Below are 12,112 nucleotides of genomic sequence, written 5' to 3' on the forward strand. Positions count from 1 at the left end.
TTAGCTCTTCCTATCCCCAGAACTGGTCCCTCTGGCCTTTGTCAAAGTTTCCTGCTCTCAGCAGCTTTGTGTGGAAAAATGCCTCACTTAATCCTCCACCTGCTGCTTAGGTAAAGGTGCTGCTTTTAAATTGATCTTTTCTCCCCACAGAAGAGAAATGAAAACTCTTCTATTTACCCCATGAAAATTCTGATTCTGATGACAAGCACAGGGAGAGGCTGGATGTTTTTGTAGCTGATATGTTCTGATTGAACAGTGCATTTAATAAATCCCAGCATTGTATGTTTTAGGTTAAGTCAAGAAGGAGAAGATTCTTTGTAGTCTCAGAATTACTTGGTTTCTCCAATATTTGATCTCTGGTTAAAAATGGCAAAGAAGCTTAGAAAACAAAATATTCCAGGCCTTCTATTAATCTAGAAAAACATGTTTCTTGGCCTCACACACCTTGATGGCTAAAAAATTGCAAATTGCTGTCCAATTTTTCTGAAGTCTTCTATTTAAAATTGGAACTGTCATGTTTGGCTTGGGAGTGGTGCTGGGTTAGGTTAAATTCTTTGAAGATGGAGCAAATGGCATGTAAAAATAAATTCCAAAATCACAATTTATCAAAGTACTAATTCTGTGTCTTCTGTCTTTTCTTTATTAGCGTTCTTGAACAAAATTGCTCTGCATCTGTTGTTTTATCCAACAATTCTCCAATTAAATTTAGTAAAAAATAAAGCTTTGTTTTTCTTGACTTTCACTTTATCCATGGACTAGTTTGATTTGTGGGCTTTTTTTTTTTCCAGAGGGTCAGTCCACTGCGCAATGGTTTTATCTCATATTAAAGAGTCTTAGGAGTATTTGAGGGCCCTGTAGATCTTTACAGAAGATTGACTTTTCTGTCTTAATTGCATAAATTGCATCCAAGTGCCTCTGGGATATTGGCCCCCAAGGTGATCCATTCCCTTTATGAAGTTTAAGTGTTATGAATTGCACTGACTTTTCCTACTTCTGTTCCTTTGCTCAGTGGGTTAGATGTTTCTTAATATGTTTTTTTTTCTCCCATGCTGCCCAAAGAAAAAAATTACCTGAGAAACCAAGTGAAAAATGAAGCAGAATTTATAAATTTTATGCTAATAGAAAAAGATGGAATAATCTAACATTGTATTAAAAGAGAAAAACAGCCACAAATCTTTAAGCTATGATGAGTGAAAAATATTTTTAAAAACATGGGTATCTGCCCTCTAGGAACATAATGGCAATGGAAAAAGAAAAAAAAAGATAAGCCTCTGTTCTCAGTGATACTGGTTTGGGGCAAAACTACAAATAATTCATGTATAAACAGATAAAACCAGACCTTGTTGCATAGTGAAAAATCCTACTAGTAAAGGAGGAAAAACAGTTTCTTCTTGTCCTGTTCCCTGGAGCAGAGCCCGACCCCCTGGCTGTGTGCCCTCCTGGCAGGAGCTGTGCAGAGCCACAAGGGCCCCCTGAGCCTCCTTTGCTCCAGGCTGAGCCCCTGCCCAGCTCCCTCAGGGACTCTGCAGCCCCTGCCCGGCTCCCTCAGGGACTCTGCAGCCCCTGCCCGGCTCCTCAGGGACTCTGCAGCCCCTGCCCGGCTCCCTCAGGGACTCTGCAGCCCCTGCCCAGCTCCTCAGGGATTCCCCAGCCCCTGCCCAGCTCCCTTAGGGATTCTGCAGCCCCTTCCAGTTCCGTTCCTGCCCTGGGCAGGGCCAGGGCCACTCCAGCCCCTCAGGGCCTTTGCTGAAGGATTTCAGGTGCTGGAGATCTCTCAGGAGGAAACTGCTGCGTGAATTGTCTTGTTCATTGTCCAGAGAAACATTTCTGAAACGGTTTTTATCACTTGCAGCCTGTGATCGATGGTCTGTGCTGCCTCGCCCGGCTCTGCACCACGATGTTAACAGGTTTGGGCACTCTGCTGTCCTCTACAACAGGTAAGGGCACAGGGGTTCTGGGGCTTTGGGCACTCTGCTGTGCTGTACAACAGGTACGGGCACAGGTGTTCTACAGGGCATGGGCATGAGTGGATGAGGAACTGCAGCACAGGCTGAGGGTCTGGCACAAACCCTCTTGTCCATGGAGCTTTGGGCTGCCCCATCCCTGGAAGGGTCCCAGGCCAGGTTGGATGGGGTTTGGAGCAGCCTGGCCTAGTGGAAGGTGTCCATACCCATGACAGGGAGTGGAAAGAGGTGGGATTTAAGGTTCCTTCCCACCCAAACTATTTTGTGAATCTCTGAAAGTTTTCAGATCTTCACTCTTGTAATGTCTTTAGTATTCAGCTGTTCCCATCAGCCCTTCTGTACTGGGCTAAACGGAACCAGCTCACTTAGTTTTTTCAATAATTTGATTTTTTGTCATTATTTTTATATATATTTCTATTTTTTAGTTGTTTAATAATTGTGCATTTTAATGTATTTCACACTTCTTTCTTAGCTGCACTGACAACATTTATTTCCAAATCTGACTTTCCCTCATGCTTTTTAAAATTTTTTTGTGTTTCACTTTACACACCTTTTCCTGTGGGGCTGCTCTTCCCCAGGCACATGATGTTCAGTATTTGGGTGAAATCTTAGGTGAGATTTTGGCTGTTAAGCCTTACAGACTGTAGTGATATCCCTGCTTCCAGATGAACAGCTGTTACTGGATCAGTACAACCAAGTCTGAGAAATTTATTTCATAGGAGTTCTAAAATAGAATGAAAATCATAATACAGCTACTTATGATTTAACCAGAACTTCTCTTTTCAGCTGCCTTGGCCCTTCTTCACCGTATTTTTAAAGGTGCATTGACAGACACAGATGCACAGAGAATTTTTGTGTGACGTTTTTGTGTAACTGTTAAAATTTCGTGTTTTTTCTGGTGCAGCTGAGATACTGAAGGAGGTTTGAAATCCCCCACTCCTGTCTGTACAAATTATTTGTTTGGGGGTTTGTTTGGATTTTTTGGTTGACACAATGACTCTGCTCAGTTGTTACCAGCCATGCAAAGTGTGGTTTTCTTACAGAGGAGGACAGAGAGTGACAGCAACAGAATGTTTTGTCACAGTTTCTGAACTCTGGTTTAATGCCGTGGTAGAATCTCCCCAATTTTTATCCTTCCTCTGTGTCTTGCCAGTGTGGATTACAAGGGGATCCCACATTTTTCAGCATTTTACGTATAATCGTGTTGATCAGGTCCCCTCAAAGTTTTGGCTGGAGGGGGACGTTGGTCGATGACCTTGAGTAGCTTTGACTCTGTGTTGAGTCTCTCTGGCATCTCTGAAACAGTGAAATTTGTCTGACCTTTTCTTTAGTGCCTCCCTTAACCAAGAGCTATTTATTTGGATTTATATATGCTGGCATATAATAAAACACTTCTCTCAGACCTTAAATCCCATTTACTGGAGCAGTGCTCTGTCCATGAAAACATCTGTGAGTTTTTCTCTCTTTGCTTCCATGTTGTCCAGCACCATGTATGTGTTTGGAGGCTTCAACAGCCTCCTCCTGAGTGACATCCTGAAGTTCACACCTGAGAGATGTGAGGCTTTTGGCAACGAGTCATCCTGCCTGGGGGCTGGCCCCGGGCTCAGGTGTGTGTGGGCTCTGCGCCCTCCCCGCCCTCCCCACTGCATCCCCTGGGAAAATGCAACACTGGAGCAGCAGCAAAAGGTGTTTGAAGACTGTCCTCCCAAGCCAGGTAGGTGTCCCCTTCTTTCTGTCCCCTTTCCTGGAAGGTGTGCAGGCTTTTTCTCCTTCCCAACTCCTCCTGTGTTAATTGTGTGCCATTCCAAGGGCAGGTTTTACACTGGGGGTTGTGGTTGGGCTTCCATGTGTCCTGAGAGCCCTTCCTCTGGCCAGGGGTCATGGAGATGTGGAGGTGTTTCTGTCTCCTGCTCCTGAAGCTGCTTGTTCATGAGATCTTTTTCCTACCCTGCTTCTTGGACTTACTTTTCTATCCCTAACAAGAATCACCAGCCAGGGACCAGGCCTGGACCATCATTCTGTAAATGTTTGCTCCAAGAATTGACCTTGGGAGAGCCAAGAATTGGCTGAAGAGCACCACGGGGCAAGGAAGGGCATCTGGATCTGATGGAATGATCCTGTACTCTTCAAAAGAGACAGCAGGGATACTGCTTTAGGAAAAGTTTGTTTTTTTGGCAGGGGGTTGGTACCAGATGATCTTTAAGGTCCCTTCCAACCCCAACCATTCTGGGATTCTATGATTCTATGTATAGAGGCAGATAAAATGAATTAATGTTTTAAGGTCTGATTCCTGTCTTTTCCCTTAGGATAATTTTAAACAACTTTATCCTGATACATTCATTATACAGCCCTTGGTTCTGTAACAGATGTGCAGCCTTTAATTATTTAATAGAAACTGATGTAAGGGACATTGCCTTGCTGGGTTTCCAATGCACAGTAAATTTTCACAAAGCGCAGGCAATAAATAATTGGAAAGATGAATGAAAAATTCAAGCTTCCCATGAAAATGCTCCACTGGAAAGCCAGGCTTGCAGGAAGATGGGCCTGTGCTGGGGGATGGCCACCCACTGTCCCTGTGGATATCCTCTGGCATCACTTCCCTGGCTGTTAACGTGTCTGACTTCGTGTGCTTCCATGTCTTGTTGCATTATTTTCTGGTGATGTGTTTTAGGGCTCCTTGGGTACTAAAAATGATTGCTGCTGTAAATAAAAGCAATCTTCTATCAGTTCAAACACATGAAAGTACCTGATTTTAGTTGCTAACAGAAAATCTACAGGCACTGCTATTTGGTTGTGTCTTTTGCTGTAAATAATCAAGTTCTTAGAGCTCTGTCAGGAAATGCCTGTTTTTGGTCATGCAGGTTTTTTTCTTTAATAGCTGTAGACAATGAAAAATGTGATCAGATTACAGACTGCTACAGCTGCACAGCCAACACAAACAGCTGTCAGTGGTGTTCTGACCAGTGTATCCCAGCACACAACAACTGCACAGAGGAACAGGTAATGGCTCTTAACACTTCCCTAGTTTAAATTTACCCTTTGGAATAGCAAATATCCACATTTCCATCTGTCAGTGTTATGATCCCTGTTTTGTTATTCCCAGTGCATATCTAGCTCAAAAGTGCCACGTGTTTGGAGGTTTTTCAATTTGATCCAAGGGTTTTGCATGGTATTTTACAATGAATTTAGGAGGATGGCTGTGGGCAGGGGAAGAGTTGGAGGTTTCACCATGGTGATTATTCATTAATCACATTTTGGGTTTGATATCAATAGGGCTTTCCCTAGAAGAAACAAAATAGCCCTCTTGTAAAAGCTTTAGTACAGAAAACATGTCAGGCAGTGTTTTGGGGGAATATCTTGGATAACCAGTCCAGGCTGTGCCCAGTTCCACAGCTTTTGGATATATAAATTGCCTTGTAGAGCTGGACTGTGATATTAGTGTTGTAATCATGGCTGTTATAAACCCACATGGCTGGAGATCAGAAAAAATCTCACCTGTGCTATTTATTTTAGGTTCCTGTTACTCTCTATGACAATTGTCCTAAGGATAATCCTGCCTATTACTGTAACAAAAAGACAAGTTGTAAAAGCTGTGCCATGGATCAAAACTGTCAGTGGGAACCTAGGAATCAGGAGTGCATTGCTTTGCCAGGTAGGTAGTGCTACCAAATTCACCCACTCCAAAAGTTGTCACGAGTTTCTAAAAATTTTTGTTGGTTTTAACCCTAAATCTTTAGTTTTTAGTGTTAAGATGGAGCAAATAGTGCTGTTTAGTCATAACAGCTTTGGTATGACATTTATTTTGTAATAAATCCAGCAGGTCTGCTGGAATATTTTTCATTCCCAGTTGTCTGAAGAGGACTATGATCACTCGTATAATTATTAGGCTCTATGTCATCTCTCCCTTTTCATTTGATAAAAGCTGTTGATAATAGGCTTCTGCAAGATATTAGATTTAATAATGCATGCTATTTAATTTAGAAACTAAAATTGTGCAAAAGCATAATGGCACATACTGGACAAATGAGGCAAGTAAGACCTGAAGTGTTTAAGGAGAATTCTCCTATCAGAGTGCTTCCAGTGGAGCTTACAGGAGTTGGTTATTAGTTCCCTTGCAGAAATTTTTTTTTTTTTATCCCAATGACTGGGATAGAAATACAGGATCTTCAGTGATTAACATTTGTAGGTAATAAAATATAGAGAAAGGGGAGAAAACCCATGAGACAGGACATTTTTGTGGATGTGGAAAGCCTTCCCCTAGGACAGGGTAGGTCTGGACATGTCCAGATCTGGTGTTTGCCAGTCTGCAGCAGTTTAAAAATGAGAAGACTTTGAAGAAGAGCAATGAAATTGAGAAAAACATCTTTTAGTGGCCTGTTTTATTTGGTCTAGAAAAAGGGATGATCTGATCATATGTGTAAAAAGCTCATCTGAAAAATTGACACCTGAGAGCTTTTCCATCTGTTAAGTCTGAATTCACATTGGAAATGCCCATGAGGTTTTTTTCTGCAAGGGAAATAATTAATCACAAAGTGTAAGGAGTTCTTCAGTAGTGGGGTTGTGCTCTGGTTGAAGCAGGGATTAATCCTGGTAGTTGGTGCTGTGGACAGGATTAGCACAACAACCCTCTCCTGCCAAAAGGTCCCCTGACAACTCTGGGTGAGTAGGTGGCTTCAAGACATCAACAAAATACAAATTTGGTTTTTTTCCCCTCTTTCTCCTACAACAATTTTACTGTTCAACATTGTAATAGGTGCTTTGATTACAACATACGAATGCTGATGTCAGACTTCAGCTCCCCTGAACAGATTTCCTTCTCCTCCAATGTTGTTATGTATCAAGACTTCTCAGCACACCTCTAAGGCATACTGCCTTGGGATGGGGCTCTGGGTATTTTTTGGTGGTAGGGCTCATAGAATCATTAAGGCTGGAAAATACCTCCAAGATCATCATCATCATCAGCCTCTGTCCCAGCCTCACCATGGCCCTAAGCCACAGCACTAAGGGCCATGTCTGCTCATTTTCTGAGCACTTCCAGGGGTGGGGACTCCAGCACTGACCTGGGCAGCCCCTTCCAATGCTTGGCAACACCTTCAGGGAAGAAATTTTCCCTATTACAAAACCTAAACCTCTCCTGGAACAAGTTAAGGGCATTTCCCCTCCTCCCTGGAGCAGAGCCCAACCCCCCCGGCTGTGCCCTCCTGGCAGGAGCTGTGCAGAGCCACAAGGGCCCCCTGAGCCTCCTTTGCTCCAGGCTGAGCCCCTGCCTGGCTCCCTCAGGGATTCTGCAGCCCCTGCCCGGCTCCCTCAGGGACTCTGCAGCCCCTGCCCGGCTCCCTCAGGGATTCTGCAGCCCCTGCCCAGCTCCCTCAGGGACTCTGCAGCCCCTGCCCAGCTCCCTCAGGGACTCTGCAGCCCCTGCCCGGCTCCCTCAGGGACTCTGCAGCCCCTGCCCAGCTCCCTCAGGGACTCTGCAGCCCCTGCCCGGCTCCCTCAGGGACTCTGCAGCCCCTGCCCAGCTCCCTCAGGGACTCTGCAGCCCCTGCCCGGCTCCCTCAGGGACTCTGCAGCCCCTGCCCAGCTCCCTCAGGGCTTCTGCAGCCCCTGCCCGGCTCCCTCAGGGATTCTGCAGCCCCTGCCCGGCTCCCTCAGGGACTCTGCAGCCCCTGCCCAGCTCCCTCAGGGACTCTGCAGCCCCTGCCCAGCTCCCTCAGGGACTCTGCAGCCCCTGCCCGGCTCCCTCAGGGACTCTGCAGCCCCTGCCCGGCTCCCTCAGGGACTCTGCAGCCCCTGCCCAGCTCTGTTCCTGCCCTGGCCACGCTCCAGCCCCTCCAGAGCTCTCCAGAGCTGCCCCAGCCCTGGAGGTGCCCCGGCAGTGCCAGCACAGGGACACTGTGGCACTGCTCTGGCCCTCCTGCCACCCCAGAGCTGGCATAGCCCAGGGGCCACTGGCCCCTTTCCCACCTGGGCTCATGTTTTTCAATGATTGTTTCATTACCTTGATTGTTGGGAAGGTCACCTGCATCTCTGGGTTTAGTTTCTTTCCCTTTCTTGTCCCCCAGAAAATATCTGTGGAACAAATTGGCATTTGGTTGGCAACTCCTGCCTGAGGATCACCAACGCCAAGGAGAACTACGATCATGCCAAACTGTCCTGTAGGTCCAACGGTGCTTTACTGGCTTCTCTCACCACCCAGAAGAAGGTGGAATTTGTTCTGAAGGAGCTGCAGAAGATTCAGTCTTCGGTGAGTGCCTCTCTTGTCTGTCCCTTGCATTATAAAGCCGTGGCTGTGGAGAAGTCCTTGCTGGAATATTGTGTGCTCTGTACACAATGGAAATGCCTCTTAACCAAAACCAACTGATTTTCTTTTGAAATTCAGTGTACCCTCTGGGTGCTTCTGAGCTGAAATTGTAGAGAATGTAAATGGAAAGGATAAACATAAACATACACAGTGCCTTAGAGAGATCACTTTCTGTGCTGAAATCACACCTGCATTTCCCGGGTGGAATACCGGACTGCAGCAGGAGCCCTCTGCTGGCCTGTGCACAGTATTTGATAAATAAAAGCCCCCTTGGGGCACTGGAGGTGTTTAATGTAAAGTGTTGAGTTATTTACTGCACTCAGAAAAGCAGCTGTTTAAAATGTCACCTTCTCACTCCACAGAGCTGCTTGGCTTATTGGGCGTTATTTGGGTGTCATTTAGTGGCAGGTGCTTTTCTGTCAGGCCCAGGGAGAAGCAAATTGGAATTTTTCCCTCTTCATGCATCAATGAAATAAATACAAATTTTTTCCAGTCCCTGGGAGAAGAAGGGAGATGTTCAGGGCAGGTTGTACAGGTGGTACTACAGCCCTAACGAAGAATGATGCTGTGCATCTCTTCTAAAATCCTGGATTAACCTGGAAAGCTGCTGTGGCCTGATGGCACATCAGAATAACAACTCCTGGATCCCAGAGGCCACTGTGGGGGAAGCATTTTCTCTAGGAAAAATGAGGTTGGAGGCAATAGGATTGCTTTTTTTCAAGAGAGAACATGCTTCAGTACTTAAGAGAAATATTCTCTTGTTAAAACGAGAACATTCCCTGCCTTGATGTCTTTTGTAATTTTAAAGTAGCATTTCAACATTTACAGTGTTTTAGAGGGGAGTCAATTTAGCCAAGCAAAGGTAGGGTGCAGTTTAAGCAGGATTGTTCATTAAATCTTCTGTAAAATGAGGAAGCCAAGCCTGGGATACTGTAAAAAATACATGATTCTGACAGCTCCAGGTGTTTCTGGATATTCCAGTAGGTGAGCGTAGAGTCAACTCCTAAGGACACATGGTAGCCCTTCCCTCACAGTGTTTAAATCTTTACACCATGTAAAAAGGAATTGTTAATTTACAGGGTTCTATTTCCACCCACAGAGTCCTTTGAAAAGTGAGCCTAAAGAGACTAGGAGCCTGTTTTAATGGATATTAGGATAGAATGCTTATAAGGTGGGAAAGTGTATCCTGAGCTGATCCCAGCGTGGGCAGCAGGGGAGGGGGGACTCTGTCCCTGTGCCCCTCCCTGAGGTGAGAGCCCACCTGCAGAGCTGCCCCAGCCCTGGGGCCAACAGCAGGAGGACGTGGAGCTGCTGGAGAGAGCCCAGAGGAGGCCCCGGAGCTGCTGCAGGGCTGGAGCCCCTCTGCTCTGGAGCCAGGCTGGCAGAGCTGGGAATGCTCCCCTGGAGAAGGGAAGGCTCCAGGCAGAGCTCAGAGCCCCTGGCAGGGCCTGCAGGGGCTCCAGGAGAGCTGCAGAGGGGCTGGGGACAAGGCCTGCAGGGACAGGAGCCAGGGAATGGCTCCCAGAGCCAGAGGGCTGGGATGGCTGGGATCTTGGGAATGAGGAATTGTTCCTGGCAGGGTGGGCAGGCCCTGGCACAGGTGCCCAGAGCAGCTGTGGCTGTCCGTGGATCCCTGGCAGTGCCCCAGGCCAGGTTGGACACTGGGGCTGGGAGCACTGGTGGCTGTGCTGAGGGAGGCTCTGCTTTGCAGGTGCTTCTTTTTCAAGTAAACTCTATGTAGATGTTTAGTAATAACAAGAAAATATGTTGGTGTTAGCACGATCTGCTTTGTAACCCTGTTGCTGTTGGAAGCTGCAGCTCTAGGGTATAAAAGTGCATAAAATCAGTTTGAAGTAGGTGATGTTTACTTATTTTAGCAGTAAAGCCATGTATTATATCAACAGAGCTCCAGTGCTCCTCCCCAAAATGAAAGTGTGCCAAAAAATAAATTGCCACTAGAAATAGTGGTCTTATAGGATCTTTATATTATGAATTTTGTGGCTAGCAACACTAATTCAGATTTGACCTGCTTTTTTATTTCTAGCCCAAAACTTTGACTCCTTGGGTTGGACTGAGGAAAATCAATGTGTCCTATTGGTGCTGGGAAGACATGTCCCCCTTCACCAACACCCTCGTCCAGTGGCTCCCCAGTGAACCCAGTGATGCTGGATTTTGTGGATATTTAGCTGAGCCTTCCCAACAGGGCTTGAAGGCAGCAACATGTATCAACGAGGTCAACGGCTCTGTCTGTGAAAGGCCAGGTAACAGCAGATGTCTGCTTGATTTCTGTTTCCTGGAAGGTAAAGAGAATGCAATTTGTTACATTTTAAACCAGCTGCATTATGACTTTGCCAAAGAAAAATACTTCTGAACAAGAGTCTTGCATACGCATTTCATGCAGGAAATGGGAATTTTAAAAATAGCTTACTATTTGCGCTGTTAACTGTAAAATATTTGAAGTACATTATTTTAATTATTTTTTTTCTTAATTGCATACCTACATGTGACATTTAGGGTAATTATGGTATGGAGCATTCTCCTGTTTCAAAGAAATAAAAAATTAATTGTAACTTTCTGATTGAATTCCCCTTTTTCCCCTCCCCTGCTATGTAGCCAGAGGAGGATTTTATCAAAGTTTGAAATTAATTGGCCAAGACACTTAGGAGATATGAGAACTTTGAAAAAAACAATCTATTTGCTTTTGGGAAAAGTCTTCCAGCTTTATTGAAACTGCATATCTTTTCAGATGGCTTGGTCTGTTAATTCTCCATTGTAGCTGATCATTTCTGAATACCAATTAGTGCCTCTTAAAGTATTAGGGAAGTTGGTTGATTAAAAAAAAAATTAGGTACACTGCAGCAGTTGAAATCATTCTTTGTGGAAGAGCAGGATGCGAATCCTGAATGTGGAACCTGAACTCAAATTCCATATGTTTTCACTTGCAGCACTTGGGTTTAAGCTTTGTGCTGGCTTTTATGGTCTGAGAACAGTCACTTGAAGCAAAACTTAAAGCATTGGCTCAGACTACAAACTGCTGAGTTAGTTCAGTGCTCGTTTGATGTCTGTAACTGATCAAATCACTTAAAGCATGTGCCTGTGAGCTCATGTAAAACAGGGCTCTGCCCTGCACTTTGCTGGGGAGGGTAACTAAGGAATGCATCAGCAGAACTGCAGAGAAAGAGAGACCTCTGCTCCATGCCCAGAGCAGCTGCGGCTGCCCCTGGATCCCTGGCAGTGCCCAGGCCAGGCTGGACGCTGGGCTGGGAGCACCTGGGACAGTGGGAGGTGTCCCTGCCATGGCAGGGGTGGGATGGGCTGGGATGGGCCCTAGGTCCGTTCCCAGCGGGAGCAGGGTGCAGCTGTTCCTGGCAGACTCTGATGTTGTCCTCCCCGCAGCCAACCACAGCGCCAAGCAGTGCCGCACGCCGTGTGCGCTGCGCGCCGCCTGCGCCGAGTGCACCAGCGGCAGCTCCGAGTGCATGTGGTGCAGCAACATGCAGCAGTGCGTGGACTCCAACGCCTACGTGGCCTCCTTCCCCTACGGGCAGTGCATGGAGTGGTACACCATGAGCAGCTGTCCCCGTGAGTCACGGTGCTGGGCTGGGGCACAGGCCCTGGAGGGCCCTGTGGGGTGTGCTGGACATCCCTGGGATGGAGGGGACGAGGCCAGGCTGGATGGGGCTTGGTGCACCCTGCTCCAGCCAGAGGCTCCTGCCCATGGGCAGGGTGTGTGGAGAGCCCTGTGGGGTGTGCTGGACATCCCTGGGATGGAGGGGACGAGGCCAGGCTGGATGGGGCTTGGTGCACCCTGCTCCAGCCAGAGGCTCCTGCCCATGGGCAGGGTGTG

At 46.6% G+C, this 12,112-nt stretch overlaps 1 protein-coding gene across 1 annotated transcript in view; it reads left to right on the forward strand.

Annotated features, from left to right (window-relative positions):
- The window catches only part of ATRN (attractin), a 157,896-nt gene that overhangs the window by 69,485 nt on the left and 76,299 nt on the right, over positions 1 to 12,112 (forward strand). Inside the window, exons 11-17 of the mRNA XM_054514571.1 lie at positions 1,853 to 1,937; positions 3,449 to 3,678; positions 4,843 to 4,964; positions 5,478 to 5,616; positions 8,027 to 8,208; positions 10,310 to 10,526; positions 11,662 to 11,847. Of these exons, the coding sequence (XP_054370546.1) occupies positions 1,853 to 1,937; positions 3,449 to 3,678; positions 4,843 to 4,964; positions 5,478 to 5,616; positions 8,027 to 8,208; positions 10,310 to 10,526; positions 11,662 to 11,847 (1,161 nt within the window). The remainder of the gene's footprint in view (positions 1 to 1,852; positions 1,938 to 3,448; positions 3,679 to 4,842; positions 4,965 to 5,477; positions 5,617 to 8,026; positions 8,209 to 10,309; positions 10,527 to 11,661; positions 11,848 to 12,112) is intronic.

This window comes from Molothrus ater, chromosome 4 (genome assembly GCF_012460135.2).
Source record: "Molothrus ater isolate BHLD 08-10-18 breed brown headed cowbird chromosome 4, BPBGC_Mater_1.1, whole genome shotgun sequence".
Taxonomy (NCBI): domain Eukaryota; kingdom Metazoa; phylum Chordata; class Aves; order Passeriformes; family Icteridae; genus Molothrus; species Molothrus ater.